Source organism: Calonectris borealis, chromosome 18 (genome assembly GCF_964195595.1).
Source record: "Calonectris borealis chromosome 18, bCalBor7.hap1.2, whole genome shotgun sequence".
In the NCBI taxonomy this organism is placed as follows: Eukaryota; Metazoa; Chordata; class Aves; order Procellariiformes; family Procellariidae; genus Calonectris; species Calonectris borealis.
In genome coordinates, this window is record NC_134329.1 from 8,823,514 (window position 1) to 8,845,417 (window position 21,904).

A 21,904-nucleotide genomic window follows, 5' to 3' on the forward strand; every position below is an offset into this window, starting at 1 on the left:
TCCTGCCCGTAAGAATAGGTAACTGAGGAGAAAGACCCTTCAAAACCTAGATTTCTTCTGGGCCACGTTTCTGAGGGGAAACGCCTCACTAGGGCCACCGTTAATTACAAGACATAGACTGAAAGGAGAGCTGAATCATAAACTTTTTTTCCCCCCTTTATTACAAAAGGAATGCAAAACATGGGTATCCGATTGCTAGTACTGGAAATCAAACCAGCGGGAGCTTTCCTTTTGAACACACCATCACTGCTGTCCGGAGAGGAATACACCTCTCAACAGACAAACGCGCCAAGCAGCAAAACATTACTGGCGCTGGACTTGAGATCAAGTAACACGAAAAGCGCATTGGTGCTGCATGGTGTCAGCGAAACAAGTATTGCCACGAAGGAAAGAGAACGCGGAATAAACTGAACTTGGGTTTGTGGTTCTTCAAGAAGCCATCTGACTGATCAAAACAGTCACAATTTTTGCCAGTATCGTGTGATGGTTATGTTTGACTGAATCACAAAGGCAGCCTCAGACTAAGCTGTATGTGATCTGCCTGCATTACCCTTTGAAGGCATTTTAGTACAATGGAGCACTGCTCTGCGAAGGCAGACCTGCTAAATAACCAGGTACGTTGCCGCAAACTGCAGCCCCTGTATTAATCCCGTTTTCAGTGGGAATGATTCACTTCCTACTGAAAACCATTGCACAACAATGATGGGTCTTTTCACAAAAAACAACACTCTGATTTCTTTGAAGGCTATCCATAAGACATAAAGCAGTTACCGCATTAATTACAAGCGAAGTTTATTGAAAACAAGGTAAAAATCACTGCACTTGACAACACAGCGTGAGAGGTACGTTTTCCGTGGACATACGATACTGAGACTCTAGCCAGTAGAGCAATTACACAGCTCCCCCTGCCCCACAGGCAAGCCCATTTCTCCTCTTAAATACAAGCCCTGTTTTAAATGCTAGCTGTAGCCACTGATAATAAAGCAGCTTGCATCTGAAACAGTGTGTTAGAAATCACTTATTAAGCACCAGCTTAATAATACTTGCTTACGCAAATTATCTTTTTGCTCTCTATCCCTCATTGACTGGTTTGTGGTTTTTTTTTTTTTCTTTTCTTTTTCTTCATAAGCACTTAATTCTTCCTTGGTACAAAATGTATCCAAAACAAAGGCAAAATACTTTATACACCTTGCTGTGGAAATGTTTACTGTTGTTGCTACTTTCTCTCTTCACTGCCCAGGACCTGACAGACTCTTGTTCATGAACTGTCTCTTCACAAAGCAGATCCACCACTGCAGAAAAAAGTACAAAGGCAGAAAATCAGCAGAAGTGGTTTCCATGCGATAAACAAAATAGTAACTTCAAAGAACTCAACCTCTGACAAATAACAAATGTTAAGGCTCCAGTTTTGCACATAGAGTTTTCCACACTGGTTTCTACTGGAATTTAGAACAGGAGGACAGGAATGGACCCAATGAATTTATAATATAGGACTCTGAATTAAAGTGGGACATTCTACTTTCCATTATTTCTGTTTTTTTTTTACTGTTTATTCCAATATATTTATTCCGATGTAATTATAAACAAGGGATGCATCAGAAAGCTATGACTGTGAAACTAAATTAGCCTAAATAATTTCAATATGAAATGCAGTTACATTTACACATGAAACATATGAACAGTCAGAAGGTAATTCATGAATTGATTAGCTATTTTTTTTTAATCTGGATACGAGGCAAAATGGTCACTTCAAAGAAGCTATCAAACAGAACCGCCCAGGAAGATAAACAGCCTCTCTCGTGCCTGTGAATTTCCATTTGAAAACCTAGCCAACAGCAGATGTGCAATACTTTGAAGAGTTGAACCAGACACCTCTTATTACTGCCCTGCTTTTTAAAATAACCCAAACTGGAATTCGCTGTCTTACCACATTACAGATTAAATTTATTGATAACTTGCAGCCTCCTATTTCACTAGCCTCGTAAAACCAGGGAAGCTTGCGCCGAAGTCACCCACATCTGATCCCTGACCCCATCATCTCACTTCTCTCCACGCAGTTCTGAAAAAACACACCAAGCCTCTCATTAAATCTGTGATGATCGCACTAAACTCTTACCTTACTAGGCTTGTCACTTTGAGGATCAAATACTTTTTCACAAAGGCGAAGACCAGTTTCTTGCCTCAGCTGCTGCAGGTAGGCCCTCATCACCTCTGAAACACAGCACAGGAAGAAACAGTGTAAACTGAGGCAGCACCAAGCCAAACTGAATTTAACAGGGAAGCGTCAGAGATCACTGCTTAAAGCAGAAAGTGTGTTTTCACATCTGCAGGTACTCGTCGGCCGGCTGAGTTGGTTTGCTCAATTTACAGCCATAGTTGGGATTTCTACGATGCTTGTACCAGTAAAAAGGATCATCCAAACTTGTTTTCTTCTCTCATTTACCTTTACGCATTATTGTCGGCTTCCTATTCTGCCAGTGCAGCAGTTGGCTTGGGGGCCATTACAGGGTTTAACTAGAGATTATGTTGATACAAAAGGCAGATTCAGGCTCCTATTAAGCCAGGGGAGTCACTGGGCCCCCGAGATCACAAAATCCAGCTTCTGCTGCCCTCAGAAGACAGAACTGCAGATTTAGAAGATTCAGTTTTAAAGGTAATTTTCCTAGTTGCAGTCACAAAACTGCAGCTGTAAAGTATGAGCCTAGGGAAGCCTTCAGAGGTCCTGGATTAGCCTTACCTTCCTCCTGCTTGTTGGCAGGTTTGGCGTAAATGGCGTTAAGTGGAAAGCCAGGCTCCCCAGGGATTGGGAAGTTGGTGATTCCTAGTGTGTACATTTCTTTCTCTCCTTGGCCTTTGGAGTTACACTGGAAGAACCAGGCAAACAATGGATTAATAGTTATAAACAAAAGCTGATGGAGCATTAGACTCAAGTATTTTACCAATCTCTAACACATAAAAACTCATCAAGAATAGCAACACCCCTCTTTGGAGATCCACAGCCTTAGAATACTTGTGGCTCTAACAACTGGGACTGGGGTGAACAGGATTATTTGTGCCAGCAGGAGGAGAATATCAGCAAATTCCTTCCCAAGCACAATCCCCAGAACAGACTCAGTTTCCCTCCTGCACAGAAATTCACTTTTCTTACCTTTTGCAGCTTTTTCAAGCACTCAGAAATGTAGAGGGTTACATAGATCAGTGTTCTGTCAGCCTCATTCTGCAAAACAAGAGCAAGCACAGAGCCCAGCCACTCTTAGATTAAGGGAGACTTTATGGAACTGATAGAAGTTTGAAACAGGAATGAGTTCAAACCATTTTGGCCTACCATGAGAGAGGGACTTGCAATTCATGACACTTACCCAACATTAAAAATTAAGTGCGAGGAAGGGGAGTTTTTGTTATCTAGTAGAATTATTTCATAGAAAACAAATTTATATTCACAGCACCAACCCTCCAAAGAAGTACTATATGCACACTATCTCAAAAAATTACCTTAATTTCATAATTTTTGAAGAAAACATTAGCTTTGAAGTAGTAGATGGCTTCATCTATAATATCTGTGTCCTTAGCTAACAAAAAAGAAATACAGAGTTAAACAGTGCACCATTATACTACATTTGCTCATAACTTTTACTCACTGAAATACATAAATAAGGATTATTGCAAAGGCAAAACCTTGGTATTTACAAAAAGGAGAAGACAGCCCTACATAACAGAAAACAGTCGTTGCCGTGTGAAACACTGGTGAACTCAGACCGTAATATTTAAGCTTCCTACTCTTAGCAGGAACTTTAACTCTCTCCTTCTCCTCTCCATATGATTTCTCACTTCACAATTGGCAGCAATTCAGCAGTTCCCCACTTTTCTACCATTTGAGTAACTCACCAGAGCTTTAACAGCACAAAAGTCTTCTCAGGACACAAAAATGTTTTTGGAGAAAGCATAACACCACAATCACACAAATTTCATTACCCTCTTCAAAAAAAGGGGGAGGAGCAGAAAACATAGTGGCAAGCTTACTTGTGACTTTCACCTGCTTTTGCTACCATCCGAGACCGCTTAAATCCAGAAACATTTCCTTTATATTTCCTTTCTCAAACTGAACTGCCATACTGCTGGGGGATATCATGGCTGGTAGCTAAAGGGGAATCTGTACCAGGCTGCCTGTGGACCCTGTTGGGATGCCCATAACTCCATTTCAATTTCTGAAGCCCCCTACCCTGAAGTGCTGCCTATCCTACTCTTCGTCCTTCAGAGCAGCCGCGTGTCTTCAGCCACAGCCCCAAAGCTGAAGTTCTCTGTAGCTAAACCTCCGCTTCCTCTGACAGCAGAGCATTCACACTGCCACATCCTCCTCAAAACCTACTGAAGAGCACAGTGAGGCACAGGAGGAAGCACGAAAATAGTAACCGTGGGTTTTAATTACGAAACAACTGATTTAAGCATGGTGCATATTTATCTGTGCATAATTATTTTCTATGATTTGCACAACTTAAGTATTTGAAAATTTTTTCCTCCTCTATAAACTGCAAAGCACTCCATTTCCAACCTGTGACTCCTCTCATCACTCTTGCTAGGGCTGGCTTGGAGCAAACCATGAGACGATGATAAGCTATACGCAGGCAGCTTTTCAGAGATTATTATAAACTTACTTTCCCGAGGCGCTGGGCCTTTGAACTGGCTTCTGATGGGTAACAGTGCCATGTTCCCAATTAGCTTGGTATCGGAGTCCATTAAAGTTGAGTGGTAAGCCTAGAGACGAGGCGGGAAGGCTGGTTATTAATGCTACTGAAAATAGGCATTTCCATGTCCGATCACGTGTACCCCGCGTCTTCATCAAATAGGAGTCGGAGTCTAGTTCATTGCACAAGCAATCGCTATTTTCTAATTAGGCCCAGATCTCAGCGCCTTTCTGGTGAAGACCATGAAAGCATCATCGCCGGCACCATTTACGGTTGTGGTGGTGGGAGACGGGATAAAATTGGTACGGCTGGTCTGCACGTGTTGCTTCGTCCCCAGGCTGCCTAACCCCATTCTGCACAGCACCGGGCAGTAACAGCCCTGCTCTCCTGCCTAAGTATGGGCTATTGCATAGTTAATTGAAAGTTAGTTGGTCATTAAAAAAAGATTATATTTTATTTCCATGTCTAGCTAATAATATTAGATAGTAATAAATAAAGCCAGGCTTAACACATACACACTCAAAAAAAAGACCTTTCTGTGCACTCTAAAACTGGTCTTAGTAAAAAAAAACCCAAACCTTTCTGCATATGAGAGATTCTTCCTGGGAAACTGATTTTTAACAACTGATGAGTTTAGTTTTCGGCACTTTCCAAACATCCCCACCACGCTGTGCCAGGCCACTGGGAAGCCTTCGCCTCCCCACAGCCGGGGTTTTGCAGGAGGAGAGGGGGATGCAGCTGGGGGGGGGGTAAGCATCCCCTAGCAGAAAAGCAGTTTATTTCAACCTGAGGAAGGGGGTGCGAACAAAACCAGAGCAAAGCACAGCTTTTACCACCCCTCTCCCTCGCTGGGGCCGGGGGCTGCCACCCTCCCGGCTGCGGGTGGATCCCAGCAGGAGGAGGAGGAGGAGGAGGAAGAGGAAGAGAGCGAGGGCGCTGGCCTTGCAGCAGCCTCCCATAAATTCCCCGCTCTCAGCGAGGCTCCCCGCAGCTGCACCCCCTTTACCTGCCCCACGCAGCTGCCCACGGCCAGACCCCGGCAGCAGAGCCCCTTTCCCCTCAGCCCAGGGTGGCCCCCGCCCTCCCCGGCCTGGCCCCTCAGCCCTAAGCCCTCCTTGCCCTCTACTTCCCGCCATCAGGGGCTGGCCAAGCGCCGGCTGCGAAGCCCCCCCCGCCCCTCACCGGCATCTCGAAGGGCAGGACGCAACTCGGCGGGGCCGGGCAGGGAGGGGAGCAGAGGGAAGCTTGCAGCAAAGCTTCCTCCTCTGCCTGCGCTGCAGGAAATGAGGCAGCAGAGGCGGTGCGAGGAGGGGAAGCCGGAGCCGAGGCCTGCAGCCTGCACCGCCCCGAGAGGCACCGCGCCTGCAAGAGCACTGCCAGCACGGAGAAGGTGCTTTGAAAGCTTAGATGGGGACTTGTTTGCTTTTCTCCACCTCCATGGAGTTCCCCCCACTTCCTCTGCTGTGGCCAGCACTGCAGGTAACCCCTCCTCGGTCCCTCCATGCCACCCTTTTCTGTTCCAGCCACCCTGACATCGTGCTTCCCCGGCGAGGGTCAGCACTTGGCAAGGGCGCAGGTGGGGACGCTTTGCTCGCAGCCGGTTTTCTCTCCTGCAGCAACCCTGGGCATCGCTTGCGTTGACCCAACGTGCAAAGCGCAGCCGGTTGCGGAGGGCACTTGGTGTAAGGAAGCACAGAACGGGTCCAAACACGTTGCATTTGGAGGGATGCAATATTTTAAGCTGCACACTCCTGTTACTATCAAGCCATAACCTTCCGTGTGACCCAGTATGCTGAATTTGTCTCCTGGTAAATGGCATGAGTCACGGAGAAAAAATGGGGAGATTTGGAAGGTGAGTCAAAGTAATCTAACTGCAGGGTTTGTCCTTTCAACATGCCACAAGCGTGACTCGTCCCAAGGATGCCCCAGACTGGAGGTGAGTTAAGCCACCAAAGTTTTTCCCAACGTTTGCATGGTTTAATTCAGCCAGGTCAGGTCCCGCCATGATGTAACTAGCTCTGTGTGGGCATAAACACTTGCCCCATCATGAGGTTAGCCGACACCATAACTATTAAAAACCAAATATATTCAGGGCTTTTGGCGCCATGTTTTAAAGCTCTGAAGAGCTGATTTTTTTTTCCACCTCTTCCTGGTGACTGCAATGACTATCTTGAAACTGAAGTCTCAGCATTCACTAATTGTCTGGAGCTGGGAGTAAGGTTTTAAAAATGCCGAGTTGTAGACTTGTTGTAGAGGTCGTAAGGCTGGCGATTTTTGGAAACCTGGCATTGAAAAACAATTTTTTAGGTGACATTTTATTTCCCAGTTTTCCTTTGTTCCCATTTAAAAGATCCCATGTGATCCTCCCTGACCTCCACATATGGATTCTGGGGAGCCCTTTTCGTCTAGACGTGCAAGATTTGCTGGTCTGTTGAACCTCTATGTTCTGGCTCTGCTTTGGAAAAAGCAGATCCTTACTTCAAAAATAAGCACCCTATTAACAGTATGACCATTTAATCTTTTATTTAAACAGACAGGAAGAACAACCCTACTGATGAAGAAGAAAAAAATTGCACCTTCCTGACTAGAAGCAAGCAACTACAAAACTAAATTCTGTGCCAAGCTGCTATCACACCCCAGATTTAGGTAAGTGCAGTTACCTCCAAGTATTCAATCCTTGATTTGGTTTCCATTAAGGGGTATCCTTGCACTCAGACATCTGCTAACTAACCAAGCTGCTCCTACAAAATGACATTAATTGTTCTTATTCTACTGAAGTACTTGGCTGCTCGTATTTTGTGAGGATGGGGTTAATTTCTCATACATAAACTATATATAGACAGATGACATGCCTACATATAAGCATTCACTGATGTTAAGCGCTCATTTCACAACCATGAGGCCCTTTTTGGAAAATACTTTAATTCAAGGACTCCATGAGTAAATCTTATTCCATAGGGTTAAGGAAAAGGAAAGGTTGGTATGTGGTTGGACATAAGCAGCAAAAAACCACATCCTGCAATTCAGCTAAATGTAGCTAATAAATTGGATTAATAGATTTTAGGAGAAGCAATAAAACATGATCTGAAACACTCAAGATGCCCCAGGAACAGTCTGTGTGTATAAAAGAACTATGAACAGTGAGAGGTAAATTCAGCAGTACATTTTCCCATAGGGCTTGAATTATTATCTTATACGAACAGTCTGTTAACAGCTACACCTAATTCCGGAATTGATGCTACTTGCCTGAAAAATTCTTAAGACCACTTTTACATGTATTTACTTAGGTGAGTATGTTCTTTGGAGATAATGTGCTGAAGCTTCACTTCTCTGGAAGCACCACACATTGTACTATAGAGGTAACATAGTTCCATAGTAGGAGTACAAGTTCTTTATCCAGGGGAAAAAAAGCAGCTTACTTATTTGTTGCTGAATTCTTCGTTAACTAACAGTTTCTAATATGATTGCACAAGACCATCGCCGAGTTCTATTTAAGCTGATTTTCTTTCTTTTAAGTGTTGTGCTATGCTTAAGATGTTATCCATGTATAAACCACTTAAAGCCATATGCAAGTTGTATAAAAAACAGCCTTTAAGAAGGCTTAAAATCTGCGCTCTTCTACAGTGAATGTAAAACACTCATGTTCTTCAAGAAGGGTGAAAGACCACCCACTGACCAGATATCCCTTTGAAGTTGCCAGTCATCTCTTCGCCTTGAATCAGGTTCAGTTCCTGAAGTACAATTTTCACCCTTTAGAATAATCCTTTCAGCTAATAATGAAACTAAGTACTGGAGGTAAGTATTTATGACAACATACTTGCATTCGGCTTTGCCTCTTCCACAAATCATTAGATTTTTTCCAAGCATTCCTACGCTTAAATGAGATAAATCTGTATGTGGGGAACTTTTATATGTACTAATGCTAGCCTATATATTTTATAACACACACGCGTAAGAATAAAAATTGTTTATTAAAATAGTTATGATGTCATATAGCTCACTCTTCACTATAAATATTAGTTATTTTACAGATAAAACATCAAGTATGTTTGTGTAGGGGTGGATTTTTTTTCCATTTTTATTTTTTAATATAAGCAAAGTATTTTCCTCCCATTTTTGAACATTCATTTTTTACTCATCCACGTGATCTTGAAAGTATTCATCCACAAGAGCCGATTTATCTTCTTCGCATTCCTGCCAAAAAGAAAACAAAAAAGGTAAAACCTGACTTTTCCCTAGTGGCTGTTGTACGTTGTCTGTTCTGTGACATTTTATTTTAGAAACCACAAGAAGAACAATGTCTAATATAGTTCCATGAAACATGTATCAAAACTTTCTGAGAAGGCATTTTTTCTAGAGCTATCGAAATTGTATGGGTCAAAATCTAGATCCAGGTATTCAGTACAAAACTGAATTTAAAAATGTAGTAACAGTACTGGACTTGTTCCTTAGGATTTATGAGCTGAATAATAGAACTAGACAGGGCTTGGAACAGATTTTAACACAGCAGTCTTCTATCGTGCTTTACATGATAGAATTTATTTCTAATCTACATCTTACATACAACACATAGGTTCAACACAGGAATTATCAGGGGAGTTTGAACAGTTATGTAGGAAGAAATCTTAGTGATCTTAATGGTCCTTTCTGAAGGAAGTTTAAAATTCCATTATTTTTGAAAACCAAAGCATTACTTTTAAACACAGCCATTTGATCAGTCTGCATATGCAAGATGATATTAAAGAATTTCACTTCCGTAATTGTAAATGAAGATGACATAAGCATTGTCACTAAAAGACTAAACATGTCTTATTTTGAACCATACCAAGACAATAGTTTATTAGCAAGGCAAAGAACATACTTATATTACAACTTATATTATGGATAATTCTTAATTTTCCATCTTAACATCAGAAGTACCTTACCTTTGGTTCTTTAAATTCAAGATCTTCTCCATACTGAATGGTAAAGTCTATATGCTGCAGAACTATGTTTATACTTTCCTCATCAGAGCGATCAAAAGGTAGAAATCGAACCATACCGTAGTCATCAATCTAGAGAAAGGATTCAAAGGATGTTAGTAAGAAAATGCAGTAAGTTAGTTCTCAATCACAGCACTCTAAGCCACTTCCTCAAACCACACTTATGTCTTCCTTGTCTGGACTGCTAAAACACCATTTAAGGCCATACTGCAAACCAATGGCAATTCCCCACTCAGGACACCTGGCTATCTGTCTGAAGTTCTACGCAGTAGAAAAAGCCATTTTCCAAAATTACTAATAGAACAGGATTCACAGAAAATGTATTGGCCGCAATCCAAATTGTTAGTATCAAGAATCTTATGCTAATCTGAAAAGATCAAAAACTGAGTTAAAATAGGCAAAAAGTAGAATTGCTCAAGTGCCTGAGAATCTTTTAGATCCTGGCTTTGTTAATAAGTCTGGTAGGTAAATACATAGTTTCGGGGTGTGGGGGGGGAGAATTATTATAGTACATACAGTATCTGTAACAGCAGTGAAGTCAGCAACCATACAGTATGGTTTATCAATACAGGACTGAATTTAAGCGTACCAGTTAAAAAGCAATATACCTACCAATCCACATATAGATTTAGTCAATTTTTTAAACATTTTGCTTTTCAATATATTTGTAGAATCTTCAATCATAGAATACATATCTGGATCTAAGTACCTGGGAGAAACAAAGTCATCGTTAATATCGAAAGAATCCTTGGCCACACAGCAAATGAATCATTGTGCTTTTATAGAGCTACCAAAACCATCTATCATTCTGTCATCTGAATGAACTGACTTCGTATCAGGAGAACTTAAAATGTTTAAAAATAGTTTTTGTTTTGAATATCTCAGATTACGATTGCTAGTAGAAACAACTGAAGCGTTTTTTATTTTCTTTTTGCTAATATACTATACTCAAGAAAGCTTTGAGGAAGACCACAGGGAAAAACTTTAATTTTGTAATTTTAGCACAAATGTAAAAGTAACACATTAAGTAATTCAGTATGTTCAGTATCAAAAAACTGATAGGATCACCTCCAGTTTAGGTTTTGAAGTACAGTACCCTGGAATGTCATTCAGAATGACGTAAGTTATTCAAGATAATTATTTACAGAATATCCAGCTATACGTACAAACATGGAGCTAGCCTTTTGACTCTGACTAAATTGTAAGCATCCTATCCAGACATTTAAAGACTATGTTCGATATAAAACAAATGCATCTTCTCCCATTCAAAAAGAGTATGTTTTAATTGTGGGAAACATTAAACTGAATTTTGAGTGAAGTTTACCTCAAGATATTACACTACAGAGTAAGTAATTTTTTGGAACTTACTTTTCTATTTCCTTCTTGGCTTTCTTGCTCAGCAAATCCATTTTGGTCATGATGTTAATCTGTGGAATCTCTAAAGATATCATTGCACTGAGTGCTGCCAGAATTCCAGAGATAAACTTAAGGAATATGAAAAATGATGTAGTTAAGTACAGAAAAACACAATACAAGCATGCAGGACACTCTACCACAGACCAAATCTAGCTAATGAACATATGAAACACGGACACGAGGCCAAATGGGGAGTTCTCATCTCTGCTGGAAAAGGGAGGTGCTGAGCTTCCCATCTGCCATCTTACTTCCAGAGCCTCAAATCTGGATCTGCTACTGAAAGGCCATTACAAAACTCAAAACCCATCTCAGGATTCTTACTGCTAGACGGGGAAAATGTCCTGCTCTCTCTCCAGATCTGAGAAAGCTCTCATAGAATCACAGAAGAATTTAGGTTGGAAGGGACTTTTAGAGGTTATCTAAAACTCATACAACTGCTCAAACCAGAGCCAGCTTCAAAGTCAGATCAGGTTGCTCAGGGGTTTTGCCCAATCAAGTTTTAAGTAACTCCACGAACGTACACGACAGTCTCTCTGTGCCCCTGTGACCGCTATCGCAGTGCAGCTTTTCTTTACATCCAACTGGAACTTTCTTTGCTGCAACCTGTGTCTGGGGCAGCTGAAGACAGCAATCAGATCTCGCCCGCTTTAGCATTCCTTCCTCTGGGCTAAACAAACCCAGCTCCCTAAATTGCTCAGATTTCTTGTTCTTTATCAGTATGAACTTTTACAACAGACTTCAAATGGATACCTTAAAAGATTCCACCATAAACTGAGAATCCACAAGAAAAACTCCACAGACGCGGAATTCCCACTGCTGAAGCTGCTCCACCAGCTGTTTCATCACTGGCAGATGTGTATAGAGTTCGATCTGACCTAGGGCACACTTAGGGAATTAGTAAGCAGAAATGCAAAGCTAACAGGAACAGTTATCAGTTATATAAATACGGACATTGCACTTAATATGAATAAGAGCTGGAAAAACATCTTTCTTTTCAGACAACTCTGTATTAGAATGAACTCGTACTGGAGAAGTGGAAAAGAAACACAAGGGTTTTTTCCTCCCTTGAGCTCCAATTAGTGTTAGTTAGCAGTTGCCATGGCGTTCCCACACCAGATGATGCTATTAAAAGCCAGTGCAGTCACCCAGGTTAGCCTGGGACCAAGTTCACTTCTGAAACATCTGAAAGTGACTCTGACGACTGTTAATAACGCAAAAAAAGTGTGAATGATTACGACCAACACAAAAAGTACTGCAAATTTTATACTGCATATGAAGAACGACACCAAAACATTGACATTTGTTTACCTGGGCAATCAAACAATATATAGTCATCCTCCACATGCCCAAGGCTTTCCTCTAGCCAGTTAAAGTTATTGGCAAAGTATTCCATGCAAAACACCAAGCCGCCATTGGGACCAAACCTTAAGGATTCATCTTCCATGACGTCGTCCACTTCTATTAACTCACGGATGTCTGGAACAACAGACACACGAGGCGGGTTTCGTTCGTTTGCTCACAGCGGTGCCCAAAGGTTCCTGGAAGCGGCCTCCCGCCGCTGCCGGCGCTCACCTGCCATGACGGGGTAGCTGAAGAGCTCGGCGGCCGGGTCCAGGTTCACTACCTGCACGGCGCGGCCCAGCGCCTCGCAGTGCTGCACCATGGTGGAGCAGTACGTGCTCTGCAAGGCACACACACGCCGTCAGGGACCGCCCGCGCCGCTGTCGCCTCCCCGCCGCCGCCGCCGCCCGCTCACCGCCGCCGCCCGCTCACCACCCCCGCCGCCTCACCTTCCCGCTGCCCGCCGGTCCCATCACCAGCTGCGCGTAGCGGGGCATGGCGGCGGCCTCGGCGCAACGCCGAAGCGGCGACAGTTGGCCGCTCCAGCGCCCCGTAGCTCGCCTGGTCACGTGCCCCGGATAGCCTATGGCTCGCAGGGAGAGCCGGCGGGCTCAAAGCGCGCACCGCCACGCCCCTCCCCGTCACACCGCGCGGTCTCCGGCGGCGCGCGGCTCTCGCGAGACGGCGGCGGCGCTGGGGAGGGCGCACGTGCCGCGCGGTGTGTGGGAGCCGCCGCCGCCGCCGCCGCCGCCGGAGGAGGAGCCGCCACCTCCCCGCCACCGCGGCCTGAGGGGCCTCCCGGGTAACGCCGCGCCGCTGCCGCCCCTGGGCTCCCCCGTCCCTTTCTGCAGGAGCTGCGCTCCGCCGCCGCCCCGTCCCAGCGGCGGGCGGCCCGCCCCGGTGTCCCGGCGGGCGGCCTGCCTCTACCCCCCGGCCGCCAGCATCCTTCCCCCAGCTCCCACACCCTCCCTTCCGCCGGTACTGCGGCTCTGCCTCCCCTCGCAGTGATCCCCCTCGCCTCTTGCACCTCAGCATCCTCCCGCCTCAGGTACCCGGCGCCCTCCTCTCCCTCAGCCCCGGCACCCTCCCCGCGCTGCGAGCCTGCCCCTCCTCAGGTACCCGGCGCCCTCCTTTCCCTCAGCTCTGCCCCCCCGTCCCACCGTGTCTGTGATCCCCGTCACCTCGGGGACCCCAGCACCCTTCCCCCCGACCTGCGCTCACTCTTACCCCCTGCTACCCAGCACCCTCCCTCCCCTATTTGGGATCTCCACGGGTACTCCAGCATCCTTCCCCTCACTGTGATTGTCTGCCGCCTTTCCCTGCAGTCCCCCTACAGCGAACCCCACCGCCTCAGGCGCCCTGGCATTTTCCCTCAGCTCTCTTCACTGCCCAGGCACAACATCCTGGCTCTGAGTCTTCCGCACACATATCCTGCTTGCTGCCATGATCCTGGGGGACTTCTTAGGCATTGCAAACCCTTTCCCCATTGACTCCTATTTTCTAAGCCCCTTGCCTGAAAATGTGTGCATGTAAACCATTATTATTTGCATTAGTGCCTTGAGTTTGGTTTGCTTGTTTTGCGGCGTTTGGGTTTTTTTGCCAGTGTCCCAGGATCAGATTGTAACTCTTCAGACAGTGATTTAAATGACCCCTTTTCTTTGCTAGTTTACTGACAGTATCTCCTCCTACCTCCCAGTGCACTTACTGTTCATATGCCGCTGATTTAACATGATGCTTCATGTTTTGCTTAATCCAGTATGTTCTGTAATTCCATGTGTTGTTCTTGCAGATCTTAATTTTACACTGCATTTTGTGGCATTTTGTTTTTTTTTCCTCCCTTTCATGTGCTAGAATTCCATACTGCTTGGTATCTTTTGCAGCCATTTTCCCCACATTTTTTCATCATTTCTTGACTCCTATTTATTCCTCCCTGATCTCTCCTGCTCTTCTTAAGATTGTACCTATTTTCTCTGGGATTCGTCAGTCTCTGGGATTCGTGTTGAGTTGGGAAAGATGTGAATAACTTCAACTCAGAACGTAGGTCCTGATTCTTCCGTTCTGTGACCTCCAGGCTTGGGACATGGCCACAGATGTAGCTGAGCCTGTGGTCCCTGACTGCAGAGGAGACGTGAGGAGCGGTGCCAGGTCAGATGCTGACTATCCTCTTCGGGTTCTCTACTGCGGAGGCAAGTGCTGAAGGAGCAGTTGTCCATGATTCTTACAATGTGCTGTTTGTGAGGGCAGCCTAGCAGGAAGAATGAGAGAATCGGAGATTTTCTTTTAGTCAGCTTTTATTGAGAAGCTAGACCACAGTCAGCTTGACCTTTCTCATCATCTTTCTGAAATAGCTTGTGTTGTGTATTTTGTCTAAAGCATTTTTGGTGAAATGTGGGGGTCTTCCCTCTGAGAGATGGAAGCTTTCTGTATGTAAAAGTTGCACTAGTGGGAGTGGTGCTCAGACTGTGAACTGTTGAGCAGAGATCTCTTCCTGCAGAAAGCCGATAGTGCCTTTAGCACAGAAAAGGCCTCTGAGCATTAGTATGACAACAAGAAATAAAGTTAGAATTCATGAAATTATTCTTTACTCATTACACTTGTAGTTATGTGGATGAAATTTAAAGGGAAGTAAATCATCTTGACAGGTATGTTTTTAAGATAGGTATGTTATTTTGCTTTGGGCTTGAATAGAGTTGCAGGGGATTAGGAAGGAATCCCTGTTCTGCATCAAAGTCTGAACAATTGGTTTGGGTTTGTTCTGGGGCCAAGCCCCTCTTCTGGACATTGGTGGCTTTTGGAAAAAGGAGAGCTAACCAAATCACGTGATAATATATTAGGTATATCTTTTGCCTCAGGTAGAACTGGTGTTTCTTTCTGTAACTCTTCCCAAAGCTATAGGCATCCCCGTCCTTCACTGACTGACTGCTCTTGCTGTGATAGTTTTATCCTAATGCAGAGCGTGTGAGCAAATGACCAATGAGAGAAAATTAAAATGTGGAGTAGTATCAATAAAATAATCTTTTTGAGTCAATGTGTGGTTATAACCAGAAGTTATGACGTAAGAAGTCATCTCTAACTTTAAAATACCATTTTGAATTTAATGCTAAGCCTGTAAGTGGAGAACTTTGTTTTGTAATCTATTCTTTTTTTTTTTTTTTTTTACTCCCTTCTTTCTCCAGTCTGTTCATTGCCAACAGAGGTGAGTTAATTTTTTTGTTGTCCGAGTTTCTTCCTTCTGTCCTATGATTTCTGCCTATAATGATTCTTTCTGATCTTTTCTGGCTTTTCTTAATTGTGGCAGTTCTGTGCTTCAGCCACTGTCATCTTTAGGATGACACAAGGTTTCTTATGCACTAGTATAGTATTGATATTCAGTCAGCTTAAGGAGAAATGCTTGAATAGCCGAATAGCAAATGTATTTTGGTGTATTTGTGATGTATTTAGTAATTACTCTGCTAACAACGTTCACGTGACCTTTCTTCTCTAGTACTGCGAATACATGCCTGATGTGACTAAATGCAGACAATGGTTAGAAAAGAATTTTCCAGATGAGTTTGCAAAACTTACAGTAGGTAAGAATCTTTTCTATTTTCTAACTGATGTGTGCCCTTAGACATATTCAGAAATCTTTAAGCTTGTCCAATTCTCATCTCTTCCCTTTTTCCCACTGTATCAAGTGTGAAAGTTAGTAATTTTCTTAGGAGCCTGCCATGCTTTTGGATGCTATGAAAACATGTTTGATAATGTCAGAAAACACTGAATAAACAATGTGTAGTTTCAGTAATAATGTTTGAGCTTTCTTAAGGTTCCTACTGTAACCAGTCATCCATGCACTTGTTTCCCATCAAAGTTAGTTTATCGGATTTTATGTCTGTCCTGTCTGCTGTGGATGGCTGGAGGAAAGGTCATTAATAATAGGAAACTTGTTGATTTGCATTTGGAGTTTCAATATTAACGCTATCATTAATCTGTTTCTCTGTGGAAATTATGTGAAGAGACTGTATTGAAATTGTAACTGTAACTTTGAGCTAAGACTTTTCTGAAGTCTGATTTGCGTAAGCAGTATAATGAAGATGTAACACATCAGTCAAGGGCTGCTGCACTTAAGCAAAGAGTTTACGGATTTAGCAAAATATCACTATACCTTACTTCCTGTTCCTGTAAGGCTGTGATTGTCTGACCACTAATTTTGTTCTTTTTCCTCCCCACTCCTTTCTGATGTGTTTAAGAAAATTCACCTAAACAGGAAGCTGGGGTTGGAGAAGGCCAAGGAACTGCGGGAGAAGAAGAAGAGAAGAAGAAGCAAAAGAGAGGCAAGGTCTAAATAGTTGACTGTGGTACTGATTTATAAGCAGTTTGGCGCATCCTGTTCTCACCTGCTGGTCTGGACTATGGCATGGATTCCTTGCTTTTTGGTTGTTAGCTACGCTTTGACTCTGCACAAAGGATACTGAATATCTTTCTTCCAGTGGTAGCAGAGTTAGTGCAGTGATATATGTTGATGAAAGAATTGGATAGTAGTCATAGCAAGTGAAAGATGACCTGCATCGTGTGTCTCATTGTTCCTGTCATTGCGATTGCACTTATTCAGGGAGTAATTCTTCTCAACCTAAAACCAGCTGGCATCCCTCCCAGAATACTTGTTTCTGCCCTGTTTAACAGCAGTTTATAGGCTGCTTGCAGAGTAGAACAAAGACTGCTTTCCTCTATTAATGCCTCATGACGCTGCTTTTGCCTTTTTCCATTCCACCCCTCCTCTGTATTCACGTAACAGGATTTTGTTTTATGCTTTTAACGCTGTCACCTATGTCTCCGTTAACAGCTATGTCTCTTCCCAGCAACACTGATGAAAACATTTTTCAAAAACCAACTTTGGAAGATATAAAATATATGAAACAATTTAAACACACTTTTATCTTCTGTCATTGGAGTTCTTTTTGTTTAATTAAGTAACATACTTTCCACCATAAATCAGAATGCTGGGGTTGTTAATATGCATTTGCCTGTGGAGTGTCAGTTGTGTCTGTAGTGCTTCAGAAATTATGGTTAATAGCTCAGTAAGATTCAGATTTTAAGCCACATCTCACTGCAGATGTTTTATTTTTGTGTCTTGGTAACCAGTTATGTTTACCTTGTCAGTAGGCTATGTGTAGTGACAACAGTAATTTACATTCTGTAGCTTGGATGCTTTTCCCAGAGACTTCAGGACATTTTCTTTCAACATTAATTTATTGTGTGCAGTGGTATGATTAGTTTTCAGTCTGGTTTTTGGCTCTAAAATAATAGTGTTTAAAATATTTAGGGATTTTCTCCTAGAATCTAAAGTTGCATGAAAACTTATGGTATGGTGAAGTATGATGGTATAAGATTGACCGTAAGAGAGAGTGAGGAAAAACATGCAAAAACTTACTAAGACAGTACAGAAATTTACTGAGGAAATTTTAAGACAGAAATTTACCGTTTTATCTTATCAGATACCAATTTATAGTAACGTAGAATTGAAAGTGCTGCGTGTTAGAAAAAGAAGTAATCACAAGGGGTTAGTTTGCTTGTCATAAATTCTTTAGGTTTTCATGCTGAGAAAGCTCCAGAACATGAAACTTTGGTTGCCCTGGAGTAACTTGATGACTGTATACAAAGATCTTAATGTGACTTGAAGAATCCTAATGAGTGGAATATCTCTTTTGCACGCTTTACTCAGGCTAATAAATGCCTGATATGTGAAGTGTTCCCTCAGGTTGGCCTAGAAACAGACAGTAAGAAAGAAGATGTTAAATCATGTGGAAGTTTGGCAGTCAGCTGCTGCCGACTACTGTAGCTGGCTTCTGTTTCAGAGGTGTGGTGTTTTCTGCTAGCTCGTATATAGATATATGGTTCATACCGGGTCGTGCATGGATATCTAGAACTTAATCTGCTGTTTAACTCAGCAGCCTGAGTAGGCACGTCCTCATGGCCTCAGAATGGACATGAGTAAGTTGCTTTGCCTCGGACACAAACCTTAAGGGTGTTAAACTCATGAAAAACAGTAAAGTAACAGTTTGTTCCTAGGATTACAACCAAAGAACAATTCCTGAAAGAATTAGATGTAGACCAAATGCAGTGATTAGTAAAGTGTGGGGAAAACCCCTTTTTTGATAATTGTAGCGGGGTTCTGCTGTGCAAGCTGTACTTGAACGCACATTTGACATGCATGTATTGTTATTTCTTGTAATATTGAGCTTTGACATGGGACCTTTCTTAAATAATAATAATAAAACCTGAATGTGAGACAGTGTGCAAAATATATTTTTGTTTACCAACACAGACAGGGAGATAACAGTTTCTTTGTTTATAGGGATGAAATCTGACCTTATATGCTTTTTTCTTTAGTTAAATGATGTCACAATCAATTATGTAACCTTATACTCTGTTTTAAAGGTGGAAGAGGTCAGATAAAACAGAAAAAGAAGACTGTACCACAGAAAGTTACAATAGCTAAAATTCCTAGAGCAAAGAAAAAATACGTCACGAGAGTGTGTGGCCTCGCAACGTTTGGTGAGTTGACTTTTGCTATGTGGTTTTTGTTGGGTTTAGATGTGCTTGCCTTTAACCTCATATTTCTTCTGATTGTATTACACTGAGTGATCTGCTTCCATCTGTGCGAGGTGAAAGTCCCAAGGTGCTTTTAGCAGTTCCAAAGCATGCCAAAGGTACACTGACTTCCCTCAGTGATAAATTATTAAAGTCCTTATTTCCATGGTGTTTGCAAACAAATAGGGTTATGGGTGTTTTTTGAAACAGGGCTTCCCATAGCAGTCCACTTGTTAGACTTCGGAGTAGTCTATTGTCTTTAATTATAAACATGTTTATTTTCAGAGTGTTTCTTATTTCCATCAAACCTGTAAATATGTTATTGACAATTAATTTTACCAATTCTTGAGGTTGATAAAGTAAGGCTTTAATTGCCTTTCTAGTAAGGCAGTCAAATTATTACCAAAGTACACTAACAAAGCTGTCCTGCACAGCTTTGGTTCAGCTGCAGACAGCTACTTAGTGTTTATAACAACATCTTACTTCACACATCGATCACAAATTCTGTTAAAAAGGTAAGTTTTAACCTTGGTTGTATTAACAAGATACATTACATATTTCCTGCATGAGGGTATCGTCAGTTTTCTTGAGGGATCAGTAATATGCACTAGCTTGATCTGAACTGGATATGTATCTTTGTGCTGGAAGCCAATCTCAGAAATTGTTGGACATCTTTCTGAAAAGAACATACTGAAGCACTTCTATGGAAAAACTTGTTCAATAACTATGGAAATTATTCAGAACGGGAGGTGCTTTTTAAACAGTTCTACATGTGTTTTCTGATGAGTCTGTGTAGCATAGACCTGCGTAAACAGAATGTGTAGAGGACATTCAGTGATTTTTACGTTGAAGAGTTTGCTAGATTTGTCGAGTCAGTTGTTTTGTGTGTAAACAACAGACTTTTGCTTTCAATGGAAACTGTAGCAAAGGTTTAACTGTAAACTGCCACTAGCTTTTCAACAGTTGAAACAAGATTTCGGTTTTAAACTTGAGAAAATACTTCTATGACAATGACTGTACTTAAACTATCCATTTTCCGGCCAACAGAAATTGATCTTAAGGAAGCACAAAGGTTTTTTGCTCAGAAATTTTCCTGCGGTGCCTCAGTAACAGGAGAAGATGAAATCATCATTCAGGGGGATTTTACAGATGACATTATCGATGTAATCCAGGAGAAGTGGCCTGAGGTAATAAACCTTTTCTTCTGTCAGAACTCTAGTTTTCCACAATAGCCTGTGACTTTCCAATGATTTTGAAAAAGGCTTTCATCTTTGGCAGCACAGATTGTTGTGCAAAAATAAAAGACCAGTTGTTGCATTCCCACCTATGAATGATTAGGTTAACGAGTGATTAAACTTGAAGTCAAACGTTGCTTCCATTGTCCAAGAAACATTAACTCCCTAAACATGTAGTGCTGTTACTGTGGATACTACAGTGAGGAAGGCATGTCGGAATAAGTCCAGCTATCAAATATCTGTGGCTTCTTTGCGACCGTTTCTTAACGGTGAATGCTTAAGTATTCTATACACTGTCATCCTGTTTTTCAAAATCTCTTAAAATATTACAAAATTAAAACAAAACAAATTAAAAAAACAACCAAACAAACAAAAACCAAACAAACAAAACAACAAAAAAACCCCCACAAACCGAAACCATACACTTCTGCTTCAGAAGAGGAGATTAGCTAATTTTGGGTTGGACTGAAATGTCGACGGTTGAGAGGTTTGGGTGCGCTGCTGTGATCACAGGTGCTTTCTTTGACTCTCCCTTGTTCTGGTATTTCCTGAGGGTGTTCTTTCTGAAGTAACTCTGTAGGCCTGTCTTTATTCAGAGCCCCATAGGCTCGGCTGTCCTATAGGGACATGTCGCTCGCATAGAATTTACAGCAGGGAATCTCGGACACTGCTGTATACTTTTCCCACACTTCATCACATGTAGAGTGGTGAATATGAGTGAGACATGTAAGAAGAAAATATACTTAATATGTTATGTTTTGGCCTTTTTTTTCCTAGGTGGATGATGATAGCATTGAAGATCTTGGAGAAGTCAAGAAGTGATAGTGAAAGAATACTTTTATTTAATTATATGGTTATAAATGATGTAGCCAAAGTGAGGCTTCTAAATCCATTTGCTCTGCAGTGAAACTGTGGAGAACCCGTATCCTTGGCATTTTCACTGTTCTGTATAGGCTGCTTGGTTTTTTTGTTGTGATATTTGCCAAAGTTAAATTGGGGTTCTATCATGCTTACGCATGAAGTAGATTTAAATAAAATTACTGTTCCTCACTGAATACAGTTTCTGTTTTCTGTACAGTTACTTTCCTCTAGCAATCTTACAGGGAAATAAGAAGTCATTAAAAGCTTATTTTTCATCTGCTGTCCTTTCTGCTGAACTTAAGTGAATAAGGCATGTGGCTAATGTGCAGAAACTTGTACCGCTGATTTACCTGCATAAAATCTTAGAAATCAAAATGGGACAAACATTCTAAAGGTTTGTTAACAATTAAAGGAAAATGAATCCTGAAGTGGTCAGGCAGTTGGACGAGATGATCGTTGTAGGACCCTTCCAACTGAACTATTTTATTCTTTTAAGTGGAAACACTGAGGAACCTGTGAATATGTCCAAAACGCTTAGCCTATTTTCATAATTCCAAACGATATCCTAACCCTGCCCGTCTTCTAGGTGAGGCAATTTTAGTGGCTTTATGCTTTTAGCATACTGCTAGTTCAAGAATGGTAGTAATTAACACGACTTTATAGCGACCGCTACTTGTTTCCGCAAACTGCGTTCGGGCAGCAGGGGAGGTGGGCTGCCGGCTCTGCTCTCCATCCTCCCGCGGGCGGCCTGGTGCTTTCTGTGTCACCGCTCCGCTTAATAACGTTAAATGCGCCCTGGCGGCAGAGTCCTGGAATTGAC

At 42.3% G+C, this 21,904-nt stretch overlaps 3 protein-coding genes across 5 annotated transcripts; 1 reads left to right on the forward strand and 2 right to left on the reverse strand.

The window, feature by feature from the left end:
* Positions 1-775: 775 nt before the first annotated feature.
* On the reverse strand, positions 776-6,003 carry ARPC3 (actin related protein 2/3 complex subunit 3). Its single transcript, XM_075167762.1, has 7 exons — positions 5,865-6,003; positions 4,653-4,752; positions 3,493-3,569; positions 3,149-3,217; positions 2,738-2,864; positions 2,117-2,211; positions 776-1,292 (listed from the first exon to the last, which is right to left on the reverse strand). Exons 1-7 carry the CDS (start codon positions 5,868-5,870, stop codon positions 1,230-1,232), a joined length of 537 nt encoding a protein of 178 aa, XP_075023863.1. The 5' UTR covers positions 5,871-6,003; the 3' UTR covers positions 776-1,229.
* Positions 6,004-8,634: 2,631 nt separating this feature from the next.
* GPN3 (GPN-loop GTPase 3) lies at positions 8,635-13,004 on the reverse strand. The gene is made up of 8 exons (XM_075167763.1): positions 12,871-13,004; positions 12,653-12,761; positions 12,389-12,556; positions 11,831-11,955; positions 11,033-11,148; positions 10,277-10,373; positions 9,608-9,736; positions 8,635-8,876 (listed from the first exon to the last, which is right to left on the reverse strand). The coding sequence occupies exons 1-8, from the start codon at positions 12,916-12,918 to the stop codon at positions 8,814-8,816; spliced, it is 855 nt and encodes a 284-aa protein (XP_075023864.1). The 5' UTR covers positions 12,919-13,004; the 3' UTR covers positions 8,635-8,813.
* A 90-nt stretch (positions 13,005-13,094) lies between these two features.
* Positions 13,095-21,278, forward strand: DENR (density regulated re-initiation and release factor). Of its 3 annotated transcripts, none has more exons than XM_075167759.1 (8): positions 13,095-13,223; positions 14,493-14,607; positions 15,598-15,617; positions 15,906-15,990; positions 16,648-16,731; positions 18,836-18,952; positions 20,036-20,175; positions 21,001-21,278. In XM_075167759.1, exons 2-8 carry the CDS (start codon positions 14,502-14,504, stop codon positions 21,043-21,045), a joined length of 597 nt encoding a protein of 198 aa, XP_075023860.1. In that variant the 5' UTR covers positions 13,095-13,223; positions 14,493-14,501; the 3' UTR covers positions 21,046-21,278. The 3 variants fall into 3 exon arrangements, with proteins under 3 accessions (XP_075023860.1, XP_075023862.1, XP_075023861.1); XM_075167761.1 differs by having other exon boundaries at positions 13,100-13,469; XM_075167760.1 differs by having other exon boundaries at positions 13,111-13,536.
* Positions 21,279-21,904: the final 626 nt, after the last annotated feature.

Coding starts and splice junctions, on each gene's coding strand:
- ARPC3 (XM_075167762.1), bottom strand. Junction 2,865..3,148: donor GCTTGAAAAAGCTGCAAAAG/GTAAGAAAAGTG, acceptor TGGTTCTTCCAG/TGTAACTCCAAAGGCCAAGG. Junction 1,293..2,116: donor AAAGTGACAAGCCTAGTAAG/GTAAGAGTTTAG, acceptor TTTTTTCTGCAG/TGGTGGATCTGCTTTGTGAA.
- DENR (XM_075167759.1), top strand. CDS start 14,502: ATGGCCACAGATGTAGCTGAGCCTGTGGTCCCTGACTGCAGAGGAGAC. Junction 14,608..15,597: donor TCGGGTTCTCTACTGCGGAG/GCAAGTGCTGAA, acceptor TTCTTTCTCCAG/TCTGTTCATTGCCAACAGAG. Junction 15,618..15,905: donor TCTGTTCATTGCCAACAGAG/GTGAGTTAATTT, acceptor TTTCTTCTCTAG/TACTGCGAATACATGCCTGA.
- GPN3 (XM_075167763.1), bottom strand. CDS start 12,918: ATGCCCCGCTACGCGCAGCTGGTGATGGGACCGGCGGGCAGCGGGAAG. Junction 11,956..12,388: donor TATATTGTTTGATTGCCCAG/GTAAACAAATGT, acceptor AGTGTGCCCTAG/GTCAGATCGAACTCTATACA. Junction 9,737..10,276: donor CTAAATCTATATGTGGATTG/GTAGGTATATTG, acceptor TCCTTTCTCTAG/ATTGATGACTACGGTATGGT.